The 14743-nt window shown below is 45.1% G+C and overlaps 1 protein-coding gene across 1 annotated transcript in view; it reads right to left on the bottom strand.

Moving 5' to 3' along the window:
* Positions 1–14743, bottom strand: part of PAFAH1B1 (platelet activating factor acetylhydrolase 1b regulatory subunit 1) — a 916257-nt gene that overhangs the window by 357687 nt on the left and 543827 nt on the right. The window contains exon 5 of the mRNA XM_044054884.1: positions 8066–8170. Within this exon, the coding sequence (XP_043910819.1) occupies positions 8066–8170 (105 nt within the window). The remainder of the gene's footprint in view (positions 1–8065; positions 8171–14743) is intronic.

Genomic DNA, 14743 nt, shown 5'->3' with positions numbered 1-14743 from the left:
TTGTGTTGCTGGTATTAACTAGAAAAAATTTCCATTTGCTAATATACAATTTTCTGACAGCAGGTTTTCTTACCTCCATTAGTACCTGCTGCACATCCTCAGAAAACAAGTGCCTAAAAGGAATTAAGGCCCTATCATGCTGGCAGTCAAACGAATATGACTGATGTCCGGATGTATCAAACACCCCTAGTCTTGTGTTCGTAAATCCAGTCTGTGAAGAAACTTGTGGTAATTGCCCCTGGTCATTTCCAAAAGAAGCGAGGACCATGGTTGCCTGGCCCAGAAGGGAATCACCACAAAGATCTTGAGGAATTCCTACTGAATTGTCAGAAGTACACTTGCCCACTGGAGGGAGCCCTACAGCTGTAGAGAACATTGCTAACCCAGTCTATAGTGGCTGCAGGTGCTACACCAGAGGGATTTGGGGTAAAAAATGAGTGGTCTGAGGTACAAATGGCCACAGCAGAGCCACTCACCTGCTGTTGAGGCAAATTGGTAGCTTGCTGTGATTTCAAAGGCTGTTTGCTTAACCTTTCTTTCTGTGGCTGGAAGAATCATTGACTGTGGGACAGTTTCTTTCATAAGCCAAAAAATGGCATCTCTTTCCCAGGGAATACTAGCAGCAAAAGCAAGTAAAATAAATTTTTCCCCTAGACAAACACCATAAAAAGCACATTAAAACACTACACTGGCCACACAAAGTAAAATAAACACTTTCCATAAAAAATGTTGTTACTTTAAGCAACTTTTAGACTGACAGGAAAAAAACGTACTTCTGTTTAAGTGTTCAATATAGTCTCGTGACAGTCTGTTAAAACAAACTCCTACCTTTAAAATAACTTTCTTTAAAGTATAAATAATAAATAAGCAAAACTATTAAATGGAAGTCTCCCCCCCCCCCCCAAAGGGAACTTATCTGCCTATCAAAGGAAAGCACAGTTGTGTATACTTACTATAAATGTAGATGTTAGAGTGTATTCATTTTTGCAGTCATAACTAATGGGATTTCCTGCTGTAGAAGCCCTTGGCTGGCCCAACAACTAGAGAATTTTCTCCTCCTCCTGAAGCCAGTGGATGCCCTGATTGACATCAAGACATCTAAGTATAGAGAGAGCAAGCCAGCACCATGACATCAGTACTTTCTTGTTCCCAAAAGATAGGTGCCCACTAACAGTCCTCTAAGGTCATGGACCTAATTTAAGAAGTTCCAGAGAATGTATAAAGGAGCTGTAAACAACTTGGAAGTAGACAGGAGAATAACCACCCCAACCTCATGGGGCAAGAGAGGAAGGAGGGAGGGAAAGAATACTGCAACAGTAAATGCACTTGAACATCTACATTTATGTTAAGTGTACATAACTGTATTATGTTCTTCGTGTCTCACTGTTGCAGTCATAACTGATGGGATGACTCCCAAAGAGAGTGGATGGAACGTTTATGGAGAGGAACGGATGCCCTGTAAGACAGCAGTGGCAAACCCCGCTCTGGACTTGGAGAATGTTGCAAGGTGATGATGTTTGGGGAAGGTATGTAGAGAGGACCAAGTCGCAGCTTCCAGGATGCCACCCCTTTGAGAAAGGCAGTAGAAGTAGCAGTAGCCCTAGTGGAATGTGACCTCACAGGGTCTGGAAGCTTCTTTCCAAGATGGCTGTAGCAAAACAAGATACAGAGGAAGATCCATTTGGAGATTTAGAAAATGGTCTCTCCTCAGAACCACAGGCAAAGGTCACAAAAAGCTGGTCAGATTTCCTGACATTCTTTGTTCTGTCCAAGTCGTAACTCAATTGCCTATGCACATCCAAAGTACAGAGGATTCTTTCCCCTTGTTTTGAGGGTTAGGAAAGAAGGTAGGCAGGTGGATGGTCTGTTTTAGAGAGATATCTGTAAACACTTTAGGCATAAAGGAAGGGTTGGGTCTTAAGAGAAACTCTGCCAGGGCGGAAAAAGATAAAAGGTTCCATACACATAAGGGCCAAAAGCTCTGAAACTCTTCTAGTTGAAGTAATGGCTACTAGGAATGCTGTCTTTAGCAAGTAAGGAATTTGATGTCCAAGGAGGCAACTGGATGAAAAGGTGAGAGGGGTGAGCTTCTCCATAATGAAACTGAGATTCCTCAGGGGTCTAATGTGGACAACCTCTCTCAGGAAATGCCTCACAAGAGGACAGGGGGAGACAGAGGGTTGAATAGGACAAAATTCCTGAGGTTTAAATTTTAATAGAGGAATACTTAAGTACATTCTCAAAAAGTCCTGATAAGTATGAAAGGATCAAGGGCATCTGAACTTGAAGAGGGCTCTGTCCCTTTTTGCTTGCACCATATTGTGAATCTCTTCCATTTGGTGGAGTAAGATTTTCTTGTGCAAGGTCTTCTGGCTTCTCTTAGGATGTCTAGGACCTGCTTGCTGAAGGGTGGCCCCCTTCAGTGGGTCAAAGTATCATCCAAGCTGTCAATTTGGGTGTGTTCAGGTTGGGGTGTATGATGGGGCCCTTCTGTGTCAATAGGTCTAACAGTTTCTTTTGCTTACAATGAGCATTAGAGGATACCAGTGCTGCCCTGGCCAACCTGGGGATGTAAGAATGACCCTTGGCCCTTCTCCCTTTATCTTCAGCAGTACCCTGGTGAGCAAGGCTACTGGGGAAGGCATAGAGGAATAACCTGTCCAAGAGAAGGAGAAGCTAACCTTGTTTTGGTCCTTGAGCAATTTCCTTTCAAGTAAGCATGGTCTTTTACACCATATTCTTTGGCTATTCCAAGAAAAACTTCTTAATACAATTGCCTCTCATGAGGGTCTGACAAGCTCCTGTTTAGGTGATCTGCCAGTTGACATTTTCTTTTCCTGGTAGGTACTGTGCCATGAGGTGCATATTTAGGGAGTCTGCAGTTTCTCAAAAGTCCATGGCTAGGGGACAGGGTAAGACTGAATCTCCCTCCTGCTTGTTTGTGTACCACATAACCATGGCATTGTCTGTACTAGGAGTACTTCTTGTTCCCATTGGTCTTTGAAGGCAATCAGACCTTTATGGACCACCATCAGTTCTTTTAGGCTGATGTGTTTGTTCTTGAACTGGGAGTCCCTCCACAATTTCATCCTAAGGAGTGAACCTTATGGGAATGCCCAGGCCGAGTGAGAATGCTCGGGCCTACCAGGCAAAGTCTACTGAGATGAGGGAAGAAGCTTCACCCTAAAGTTGACGGATTGAGAATGTTGGCACCACACATTTCTGAGGTACCACTGCAGCTTCCTCATATTAAGTCTGGCCAGGGGGATCATGAGGATGTAAGAGGCCATGTAACCCAAGGCTCTGAGGAACTCTCTGGCTAAGAGGTAATTCCTAAGTAGCAGCTTTGGGAAGTAGAGGGATAGGAAAAAGAAGTTATGTACTCACCATAATGTTCCATCTGAGTTGTTGCTCTTCATTTGTCTTCAACCTGTGGGTACTCTGATCTGGCATGGATCCGACTGAGCCACCTTTCCAGCATCTGATCCGAGCTCCAAGCTCCTCCCCTATCCATAACACCCCCGTCTCTCTCCTCCCTTCAGATCTCATTTGCCGCTCTAGCATAAGCATTGTGATCCGCTGCTCTGAGCTTCCTTCGGGTAAGTGACTGATTTTTTTTTGTGTGTGTACTTCTATCTCCTTTTTACTTAAATTTCTTTCCTTTCTACCCTTTTTATACCTTTCCCTACCAATAAGGGAGGTGGTCTGCCCAGAAACCCAACTCGGACGAATTGGTGTTCCTAGAGGCACTTGGCAAAAGACCCTCTACATCCTGGGTGTCCCCTTCCCACGGATCCACTGGTGGATCTAATTACATCTTGGGTATGGAAGGAACCAGACACAGTGGAACTGATCCGCAAATGCCCCGACAAGATTATGAGGACTCCGACAGACAGGATCCAATGGACCACGGGATCCCCAGTAGATGCCGTGGTAGTGGCATGGGCCACTAATAAGGAGCTCAAGCAGGAGAACTCCACGATCCATCCACCAGACCGAGCGTCCAGGACGATGGCTCACTTGGGGATGCGACTGTACACTTCAGTTACATTTTCGGTATGTGCAATGAATTATATGGCACACACAATTAAGACTCCAGCAAAACTCTATCAAGGAGAATGCTGGGTCTACCCCCCCAGGGTCCATGACAGCGGAGGACCAGAAAGTTTTCTCTTGTCGCATGGCCACCCTCATGTAGATTGCTAACACCCCTGTGTGGCTTCTCTCTTATGCTATTGAGGGCGCCGCTAGAGCTGCTGGGACATGCGTTGCCATCAGGCATCATGCCTGGCTCAGACTCTTTGCATTCTCGGAACCCTTTAAAGTGTCCTTTACCAATGCGCTGTATGACTGTTCCACTCTCTTCGGAAAATCAGTATGTGATACTCTTGTCCAGACTGACAGGAATGGGAAGACTGTCAGGATCCACTTCTTCAAACCCCCCCCCCCCCACAATCCTTTTCGAGGAATCAGTGGGGGGCAATGATGATGTGGTTCCGAAAGTCTCAGAGCTACTCCCACGACGCTCAAGACTCGCCCTACCCTAGAGGCAGAGAGGGATTCGATAGACACTGCCCCCGAGGTGGAAGGGGTCCGAGGAATCAGGGGTCTCGAGACCCTTTCTCGGACAGACCTGCTCAGAAGCCCTGAAGGGTTGCCGGCTGCTCAAAACTGTGGTGGCAGTTGGGGGATGCCTCTCTCTACACCCATCGGCCTGGCAGTCTATCACAAACGATCACTGGGTGCTGCAGATCATATCCAGAGGCTATTCTATCCCTTTCAACTAATCATCCCTTCCGCCCAAGCAGCTCCCAAATGTTCCACACACACAAAGGGAGGCAGCAGGTTTGGAAATTGCACAGCTGCTAGAAAAGTTAGTCATCCAACCCATCCCTCCAGACTAGATCGGATTAGGCATTTATTCCAGACTCTTTCTGGTGCCAAAGACGATGGGGGACTTGAGATCCATTCTGGATATTCCATTCTAAATCTGTCAGTTGCCAAGACAAAATTCCAGATGGTCTATCTTCAATCTATCCTGCCCTTTCTAAAGGAGAACTATTGGATGTGCTCAGTCGACCTTCAGGATACATACTACCACATCAAAATGGACAGACGCTCTCGAAGGTTTCTCCGCTTCAGGCTAAAGGCCAGTCATTACCAGTTTGGAGCGCTCCCCTTTGGTCTCACCACAGCCCCCAGGGTGTTTACCACAGTGATGGCAGTAGTAGCAGCTCAACTGAGACTACAGGGATTCCAGGTCTTCGCCCACCTGGACGACTGGCTCCTTGCTGCCCCTTCCAGGCATCAAATCTGCCAAGCGAGGGATTCCCTACTACACTTAACCCATCAGTTGGGCATAACCATCAATCTCAACAAATCTTTACCGACTCTGGTTCAAGTGCTAGATTTCATCAGAGCTCGGCTGGACACTATTCAAACCAAGGCCTTCCTAACCTCAGAGAGGATCCAGTCTCTAAACCTACATGTCCACTGTATCCTTCAAGCTCAGTCGCCGATGGCAGAATTGGTATTACGGGCATTGGTGTCCATGGTGGCCACGACCACTCTTTTACCCATGGTTCGACTACGAATGCGGGTACTTCAGTGGACCCTTGTGGTTTAATTGTCCATGCTAGAGTTTCTGTTATCTCACTCTGAGTATCTTGCATGTGCAGGGACTCTCTCTTGTGGTGGATCCATTCCCTGGATCTCCTCCAGGGTCGCCCTTTTCTTCTGCCTCCCCCTTTGGCCACGGACTCCTCCCTGCTAGGGTGGGGTGGGGGGACAGCTTGGGAAGGACAGTCCAAGATAAGTAGTCCCCCTACGAGACTCAATTCCATATCAATGTCCTAGAGATGAGGGCGGTGCTCCTAGCGCTGCAAGCTCTCCGTGCTCATTTTCCCCTAGGGACGACTGCTATCTAGACAGACATGTCTGTGGTCTGGTACATCAACAAGCAGTGGGGGAACCAGGTCTTATCCCCAGTGTCAAGAGGCCATGAAAGTGTGGAAGTGGGCGATCACCACCGGCCATTTTCTGGTGGCAACAGGCATTCCAGGGAGGTCCAACATTCTAGCTGACAGGCTCAGCAGGTCTATCCTGATGCCTTACGAGTGGCCTCTGAATCCTTCAGTAACGAAACAGATCTTTCTCAAGTGGGGCCAAACCTTGCTGCAATCTCTTCGCCTCTCCTTCCAATGTGAAGTGCAACAAGATGAGGGAAAGGCAGCAGAGTCAGATCCGTGATGGATCAGTGTACATACAGGTAGAAAAGCAAATTAAGACCACTTCAGATGAGAACCTTGTCTCAGGCTACCCCTGGAATGTGCTGTACTTCCCATTTAAACTGTTCCCTTAGGGTTATATGCAGGATTTCCCCAAAGGAAATGTCCTTGGAGGAGGAGGTAGGTTGAGACAAGGTTCTCATCGGAATCTGAATCACCACAGAAGCAATAGATAAATCTTCCTCAAAAGGGGATTTATTATTGCCATCCTTAGAGTCAAAAAAATAATAAGATTCCGGGGGGCAGATGTTCCTCTTTTACCAGGAAAAGATTCAGGGGCAGAAACCTGGGGGAGAGAGGCATCTGGCTCTGATTACTGTGATTAAATCCTCAGCCAATCCAACTAGGTCCTGTTAATAGGCCTGAGTTTGGGAGTGGTAGCTGGTAGGCCTCAGCTGGGCCAAGTTGGATGCAGCCTTTTTATATGGGGCCTTAGGCTTGGACTGGAGGGTGATCTCCGCACTAGTGCCAGGATGCGACTGAGCAGCTAAATTCTGAGAATGGTGAACATAGGCGATCTCCTGATGACGAGAAAATCGGTACCCTTTCATCAGTTTCAGTGTGGTTGTCAGAAGTCAGATCCTGGGAAGCAGCTCCGGACTCAACTGACAAGCTAAGTCCTTCAGCTTGTGTGAAAGTAGAGGGACCCGTTGGTGTGCTGACTCTAAACAGGTCTCGATAGAGGCCTGTGCCACAACTTCAGTCACTGGAGGGGACTGCAAAAGTGTCTCAACCTTCAACTATAAGTCTAAGTGAATTGGCAGAAGGTGAACTGAGTGTCACCTGGTACTCTAAGGTTTGGGCATTTTTCCTTCTTACACCTAGGGAGATCAACCTCTGCCCGACCAGTGAACAACACAGTATGCGAAGGGGCTAGTGACTCGCTAAACTGTCTAGCTAAAATCTCCACCCTATGCTTGACTGTTCTACTGTTAAAGTGAGCAGAGAACTGACCATTAGCTACGTCATGTTCTGGGCCAAAACACGTTACACAAAAACAATGAGTCACAGTGTGTTATCTGCTTGCCACAGTGGAGACTATTATTAAACATCTTTGACATTAGTCAAATAAAATTAAGAGAAGTTCCCCAATGACTTACTTAGTTTTTACAAGTCTTCTTTCTCTGGTGTGGACTAACCAACATACTGACTAAGCAACTCTGCTTAGGCTCCAACAGCAAGAAAGCAGTGAGACTACAGTGATAGCTGGCTCCGTTTGTACCTAGATTTCAGTCAGGGTGTTCGCTGGCTTTGGAAGGAAGAGAAAAGTTCTCTGGTAGTTGGGCTGGCCAAGGGCTTCCATGAAAGGAAATCCCATCATTTATGACTGCAATGGTAAAACATGAACATCAGCACATGCCAACTGTTGATCCTCAACAACCTAGAGGAGCATACTCTTTGATGAAAGTAAAGCTCTGGAGGGCTTAACACCCAAAATTGTCTTTTAGTCAGTGCAGCTTGAGCTGCCTTACAGTTTTGGGCATGTGGAAGGTGCCCTGAAGCTTTGGAAGCTGACCTGCTGTTATGTCCTTGGCAGGCTAGAACCTATACAGCTAAGACTACTGCAGCAGTGATCAATACAATCAACAGCCTCCTAATCTTTACAGTCAGGTTTTATCTGCTCTGAAGGAGCCTGCAAGGGTATAGTGACTTGAAATTTTGAAGGTCATAACTCTGACTTCTTGAAGTGAGCTACAATCTGTGGAGGAACTGCTGCTGGCCCTGATCTGAAGTGATACTTCACACTAAATCAGCTTCAAGTTTTAAAATGACCAACTTACCAGTGTCATAAGGCACATGCCAGTGCTAACATCCCACATCTTAATGGTCTTATCTCTGGATCCAGACAGTAGAAAAGGTCCAGGTTTGCCACTCTTCTTTGTCTAACCACAGCAAAAAACAAATAAAAAAACAGTCATACAAACATTACAATTAAACAAACACAAAAATACATCCAGATACTGCCATCATAAAGTGCCTTAAATGTCAGAATACTACTCCAACAATTTCAAACAGCCTAAACGTTTCAATTTACCAATACCACACAAAAAATGAAGTGCACACAAATTAATGCATCCAAATGGGAGAATCCAAGTGCTTTAGTCTTCAGCCTAAAAATATTTTTTATTAAAAGACACCTTCTTTCAAACAAAAAGTTACACCACCTTGCAGTCAACTGCCAGTAATATCAGAACCTTCAAAGCTCTCTTAATAAACCTGCTTTCCCTAAATAACAACTACGATTTTAATGCACCAGTTATGTCATTTGTTTAGCCTTTGTCAGGTGTAACACCGGCATCCTAGGACTGTATCGTCTGAGCAGAAGGAACAGCCTGGAGAATGCTTTCCCTTGCGCTGATAAAAGAACACTCGCTAAAGCTACTGAAGCTTGTACGTCCTCAAAACTGGTTTTGCCACAGTAATAATGATTAGTGAGAATCAGAGGAATTTTCATGAAAAGAGGAATGACTCAGAACTCTTATTCTGCATACTGATAAGCCTGACTACTACAAGAAGTGGATGAGAGGAGAGAAGAAAAAGGTTCATAGGTGTGTACTAAGTTAATGGCCCTGGAACCTTTATAAGCCTAGCCCATAGGATTACCCTGGCATTGTGCCACTCGACCTTAGCTCCCCAGTGCCTCTGTCGGGCAGAGCCACTGGAGTGATCTCCGGGGTGAATTTTCAATTTCCCATCCACTCATCAAGATTTCTCTTGAAGAGGGCCAGTGAGGTTTTCTGCTTGACATTTATAGGAAGTCTATTCCACAGCATGGGCAGTCTCTGTGTTATGAACCTGTCCGTCCAGCATGTTCTGTTGATTGTGGTAATGAGGTTGAGGTCTCTGGAGCCTGGGAGAGAATGTTGTCATAACTGGGAGCTGCCATCTAAGAAGGGCAGAAGTATGTACCTCTTAATCCTGCCTGACTACCTACTTTGGCCTCTGCCATATCTCCACATTTTTTTTTTGGAACACATCTGTTTGCTTGAATTGTTCAACAAGAGACTATATGGAGTAGAATGTCCACTTTGGTGGGAAAATTCTTGGTACTTTTTGATCATAGTAAATGAATGAGCTCTTTTACTATCTGGAAAGATTTATCCCCCTCCCCCCCGGAATACTTGTTATACACACTCAATAAATCTTGATTGGTTTATTAATTTGAGGAAATAATGCTGCAACAAAAGACAAGTATATATTTTTTTCTTAAAGAAAAAATGTGTCTCACCAATTTGTGTGTACAACATACAGTCATATACTCAACTGCTGACACAACCTGTTTCTTAGGTACTGCTGGAGGTAACAAACACATATCTGGTTACAGCCTCCATCAGCATGAAGGAAAACATATACAACATCCTTGGAAACCATTTTGCTATAGTGTGGTAGAAATGTGCTACAGAAAATACCGACTCGGAAGGGTCCATCTTCTTTCATGGCAAAAAAGCTTTCTGACTTGGTGTCTAGACATGCTTCCTGAAACAAAACCTGCTGCCTGGCAAGAGCTCAGAATTTGGAAGATTCATGGGGAGTCTCACAGTCTTGAAGCATAAAAAGTGAACTGCAAGGTTTTCAATCGCTCTTCCAGGGCTGCTGTTTGTGTCAGACCGTTGCACAGGTACAGTAAGATATGAATCACGATTCTTCTGTAAAAAGCATTTACTGGAATGAAGCATTTTGTAAACACCATGGATAAAGCAGACAAACCGAAAGATAAGGAAGTGAACTTGATAAGTGTCCCACAAACTCATGGCTTGTCTGCAGAGGGGGTAGGAATGTGTGCCTCCCTGCTTGTTTATGTACCACATGACTGTAGTATCGTCCGTCTATCAGTAGTTGTCCTGGATGAAGTAGACCCTTGAAAGCTGTCAGGGCATTCTGAACAGCTAGCAACTCTTTTTGATTGATATGAAGATGCATCTGGCTTGCGGGCCATGTGCCCTGACTACATTTTCCTGCCATGTGGGGCCCCCAGGCATAATCTGATGCACCCATTGTTAGTGTCTGCCTGGCTGTGGGTAAAGTGAATGGCGGTCCATTCTTGTGGTGACAGGCCTGTGCCCCCCATCGAAACTCCTGTTGCAGGCAGGGAATGAGGGTAATTAATGTTTCCAGGCTGTGGCAATGATGAGTCCAAACACTTTTTAGATACCATTGTAGTTTCCTCATATGCAGTTTGGCATATGGAATTAGCAGGATGCCATGAAGCCCAAAGCCTGCAGAATTTTTCTTGCAGATAACTGGGTCTTTATTGCCAACATTTTGAAGTAAGAAGTCAGTTGCCTTTGTTTGTCTGGCGTGAGATAAGCCATCTGGGCAGTTGTATTTAAACTTGCACCCAGGAATATTATCTTTTGAGAGAATACTAGTTTTGATTTCTTTTCGTTTACTGTGTACCCTAGGCAAATTAGTAATCTTTTTACAAACGCCAGATGCTTTAGTGGAATGTCTTTGTTCTCTGCTTGAATAAGGCATTCGTCCAAGTAAGGATATATTTGAATTCCTCTGTCTGCAAAATGCAATTACTGGTGCCAGGCATTTTGTGAAGACCCTGGGCGCAGTAGATAAGCCAAAGGGCAGTGCAGAGAATTGGTAGTGCATTGAGCCAGCAATGAATCTGAGGTATCTTCTGCAAGATTGTCTGACTGGGACATGCAGGTATGCCTCTTTTAGGTCCAAAGTTACGAGCAAAGCCTTCTTGCCCAGCATGGGCAGTAGCTGCTGCAGAGTAAGCATTTTGAATTTTGGAACGTCCAGAAATGTGTTTAGAGTAGACAGGTCCAGTACTGGTCTCCAGGCTTTGTCCTTTCTGGACACCAAGAAAAGTCTCGAGTAAAATCCTTGTCCCTACTCTTGTTGTGGTACCTGTTGAATGGCCCTCATGTCCATGAGGGATGAAACTTGCTTTTGTGCCTCTGCCCACTGATTGTGTGGCAGGTCTGGCATATCTATTGCCCTTGGCAGGGTGTGAAAGTGGAACCTGTAGCCTTGAAACACTATGTTCAAGACCCATTTGTCCTGGGTAATCATGTGCCAGTTTGGCGAAAAAAGTGCTAGTTTTCTCCCTAAGGGGGCTGCCAAAAGATAAGTGCTTGGTTCTGGCAGAGGAAAGTCACTGGGACTGTTTCCTGTATGGTTGTGATTTGTCTTCTCCGCTTTTGGAGGTAGAAGCACCCCATTGTTTAGGCCTGTATGAGCCTTGGGGCTGGGATCTGCCTCTGGGGCGTCTGTATCTGCCTCTTTGTCCCCTGACACTGGAAAGGACCAATTCTTTGTAGGCCAGTTCCTGTTAAATCTGGGTGGCTGTACCTGTAGGAAATCCTTAACTGTCTGCATGGATTTCGCTTTATCCTCCATTTTCTTCAACACCTCTTCTGCCTTAACACCAAAGTATCATGCTGTAATGGAGCATCCAATAATTTTGCTTTAACATGATCAGGCAGATTCTGTTCCTTTAACCAAGCATGCCTTCTGATGACAGAACCCGTAACAGCGGCCCTGCAAGAGGTCTCCAGTGAATCAAAACCACATTGCAAAGTATGCTTTCCCACTTGTTCAGCTGCATGCAATAAATCCTGCATTTCCTTGTTATCAGAACATTCAGAATTTGTCAACATTTTCTGTTTAAGTAGTGACATTAAGTATTGCTGATATTTAAGCATATGAAAAGTACAGTTTTGTACCTACCATAAATGTAGATGTTCGAGTGTTCACCCTAGAATTCCAAAATCTTGGTCCGGCGTCGGTTGCTGTTGCTTCTTCCCTGACGTCAGTGCGTCAGGGGTATATAAGAGGCATCAGATGCCATTTTCTTCAGTTTTTCTTGCCCCAGACGTCAGGCGCCCCCAAAAGGTAGGCAATATATATATATATATATATATATATATATATATATATATATATATATATATGGCTATAAAAAAATAAAACAAAACCCTAACCCTTAGGTACAAGCAAATACACCACAGAGGTAGTACAGGATAAAGTGGTAGAGATAAGTTCAGCTAGTTCAGAGGGGATGGAGGGAGGGTAACCTGGACTGCAACAGGGTGAACACTCTAACATCTACATTTATGGTAGGTACAAAACTGTACTACGTTCATCGTGTTACCCTGCTGCAGTCATCACACTTGGGTTGAATCCCAAAGCTAAGGAGGGGAGGTGGAGTCAAACAGGGTAAGAAGAGGCTAGTAGGCCCTGCAAAACTGCAGTGGCAAAACCAGCTCTAGTGTTAGAGTAAAGAGGTAAGTGATAGTGTTTGGTGAAGGTGTGCACTGAACTCCAGTAGCAGCTTCCAGAATATCCTTGGTTGGCACTCCCCTGAGAAAGGCTGCTGATGTAGCTGTAGCCCTGGTGGAGTGGGACCTAATGTTAGCAGGTACTGATTTCCCATCATGTGTGTAGCAGAAATGTATGCAATGTCCTATCCATTTAGAAATGGTCTGTTTTGAGATAGCTTTTCCTTGTGATCCTGTAGCATAGGCTACAAGGAGCTGGTCAGTTTTTCTGAAAGCCTTAGATTTTTCCAAGTAGTAACGTAATTGCCTGTGAATGTCCAAAGAGTGCAGGAGTCTTTCTCCTTTGTTCTGGGGATTTGGGAAGAAGGTGGGCAAGTGAATGGTTTGGTTTAGGGCCACACTGGATATCACCTTTGGCATAAAGGAAGGATTAGTTCGTAGAGAAACTCTGTCTTGAAAAATGAGGAAAGGTTCCACTGCCATTAGTGCCTGTAGCTCTGAGACTCTTCTAGCTGAGGTTATTGCTAGTAGTAGGGCAGTTTTCCATGAAAGAAATTTTAAATCAGTTGAAAAAGCTGGTTCAAAGGGCGGCAGTGTAAGCTTTTCAGGACAAAGTTGAGATCCCAAGTAGGTGTTGGAGCTCTCCTTGGCGGTCTTAAGTTCTTGGCCCCTCTGAGGTACTGTCTTAGGAATGGGTGCGAGAATAAAGGAGGATCCGTGCTGTAATGAGCTGAAATTGCTGAGGCGTGGATCTTAATAGATGAAAAGAAAGTCCTTTATGTAACATCTCAGTTAAATATTGTAGAATCTGAGGAATGTTCGGCTCCAGGGGATTTAGGCCTTTAGCCTGGTTCCAGGAGCAAAATCTTTTCCATTTGTCTGAATAGGTTTTCCTGGTGCTGGACCTCCTGACCTCCAGAATGACATCCGTAACAGCTTTGGACAGAGGTGTTGGCTGGTTGTTTAGGTAATTTGCCATGCAGCCAGGTTTAAAGTCTTGAGCTGGCTGTGTAGAATCAGACTGTCTCACTGGGTGAGGAATTTGTGGCAAAATCCATGGTGGGCCCTGGGCCATGGTCCTTAAAACTGGATACCAATGTTGGTGTGGCCAATCTGGTGCAACGAGAATCATTTGTGGCCTCTCTAATCTGACTTTCAGCAGTACCTTTGCTAGAAGAGGCAGTGGAGGGAAGGCATACACTGTTAATGTTTTCCAACTGAATGAGAGAGCATCCCACTTTCCAAGCTAGTGGATGGAAGGTCCTTCTGCAAAATTTTTGAAGTTGGTGGTTGTGGGGGCTTGTAAACGAATCTATGTCTGGGCGTCCCCATTTTTGAGCTATCATTGCAAATACTTGTGGATCTAGTTTCCATTCATGTGGATCCATGATGTTTCTGCTTAGGTCGTCTGCCAATGTGTTTTTCTTTCCTGGCAGGAATTGTGCTTGCAATTGAACCTGGTAAGACAGTGCAGTGTTCCACAAGGTCATTGCTTGCCTGCATAGAGGGTAGGAATGTGTGCCCCCACCACATAACTGTGGTGTTGTCTTGTCCTTATTAGTAGTTGTCCTGGGTGTAGAAGGTCCTTGAAAGCGGTTAGGACATTCTGCACTGCTAGCATTTCTTTTTGATTGATATGTAGGTGTCTATGATCTGTAGTCCATTTGCCCTGAATGCACTGTCCTGCCATGTGTGCTCCCCAGGCATAATCTGATGCATCTGTTGTCATAGTTTGCCTGGCTGTGGGTAAGGTGAAAGGCTGACCCTTGTTGAGGTGACATGCCTGTGCCCACCATAGAAACTCCTGTTGAAGGCAGGGAATGAGTGGAATCATTGTTTCCAAGCTGTGGCTGTGCTGAGTCTATACACTTTTCAAGTACCAATGTAATTTCCTCATATGCAGTTTTGCAAATGGTATTAGTAGAATGCAAGATGCCATGAATCCGAAGGCCTGCAGAATTTTTCTTGCAGGGAGTTGGGTCTTTGTTGCCATTATTTTGAAATATTGAAACAGTTGTTGTCGTTTGCCTGCGTGAGATAAGCCACCTGGGCCGTTGTATTCAAGCTGGCACCCAGGAATGTTATGTTTTATGAGAGTACTAGTTTTGATTTCTTTTCATTTACTGTGTACCCTAGGCAACTTAAAGGTGTTTGACAAATGCCAGATGCTGTAAAAGAATGTCCTTGCTTTCTGCTTGAATAAGACAGTTGTCCAGG

This window comes from Protopterus annectens, chromosome 13.part0 (assembly GCF_019279795.1).
Source record: "Protopterus annectens isolate FY-2018-M chromosome 13.part0, PAN1.0, whole genome shotgun sequence".
In the NCBI taxonomy this organism is placed as follows: Eukaryota; Metazoa; Chordata; order Ceratodontiformes; family Protopteridae; genus Protopterus; species Protopterus annectens.
The sequence above is the reverse complement of the archived record's forward strand: the minus strand, read 5'-3'. Positions and strand labels throughout refer to the sequence as shown.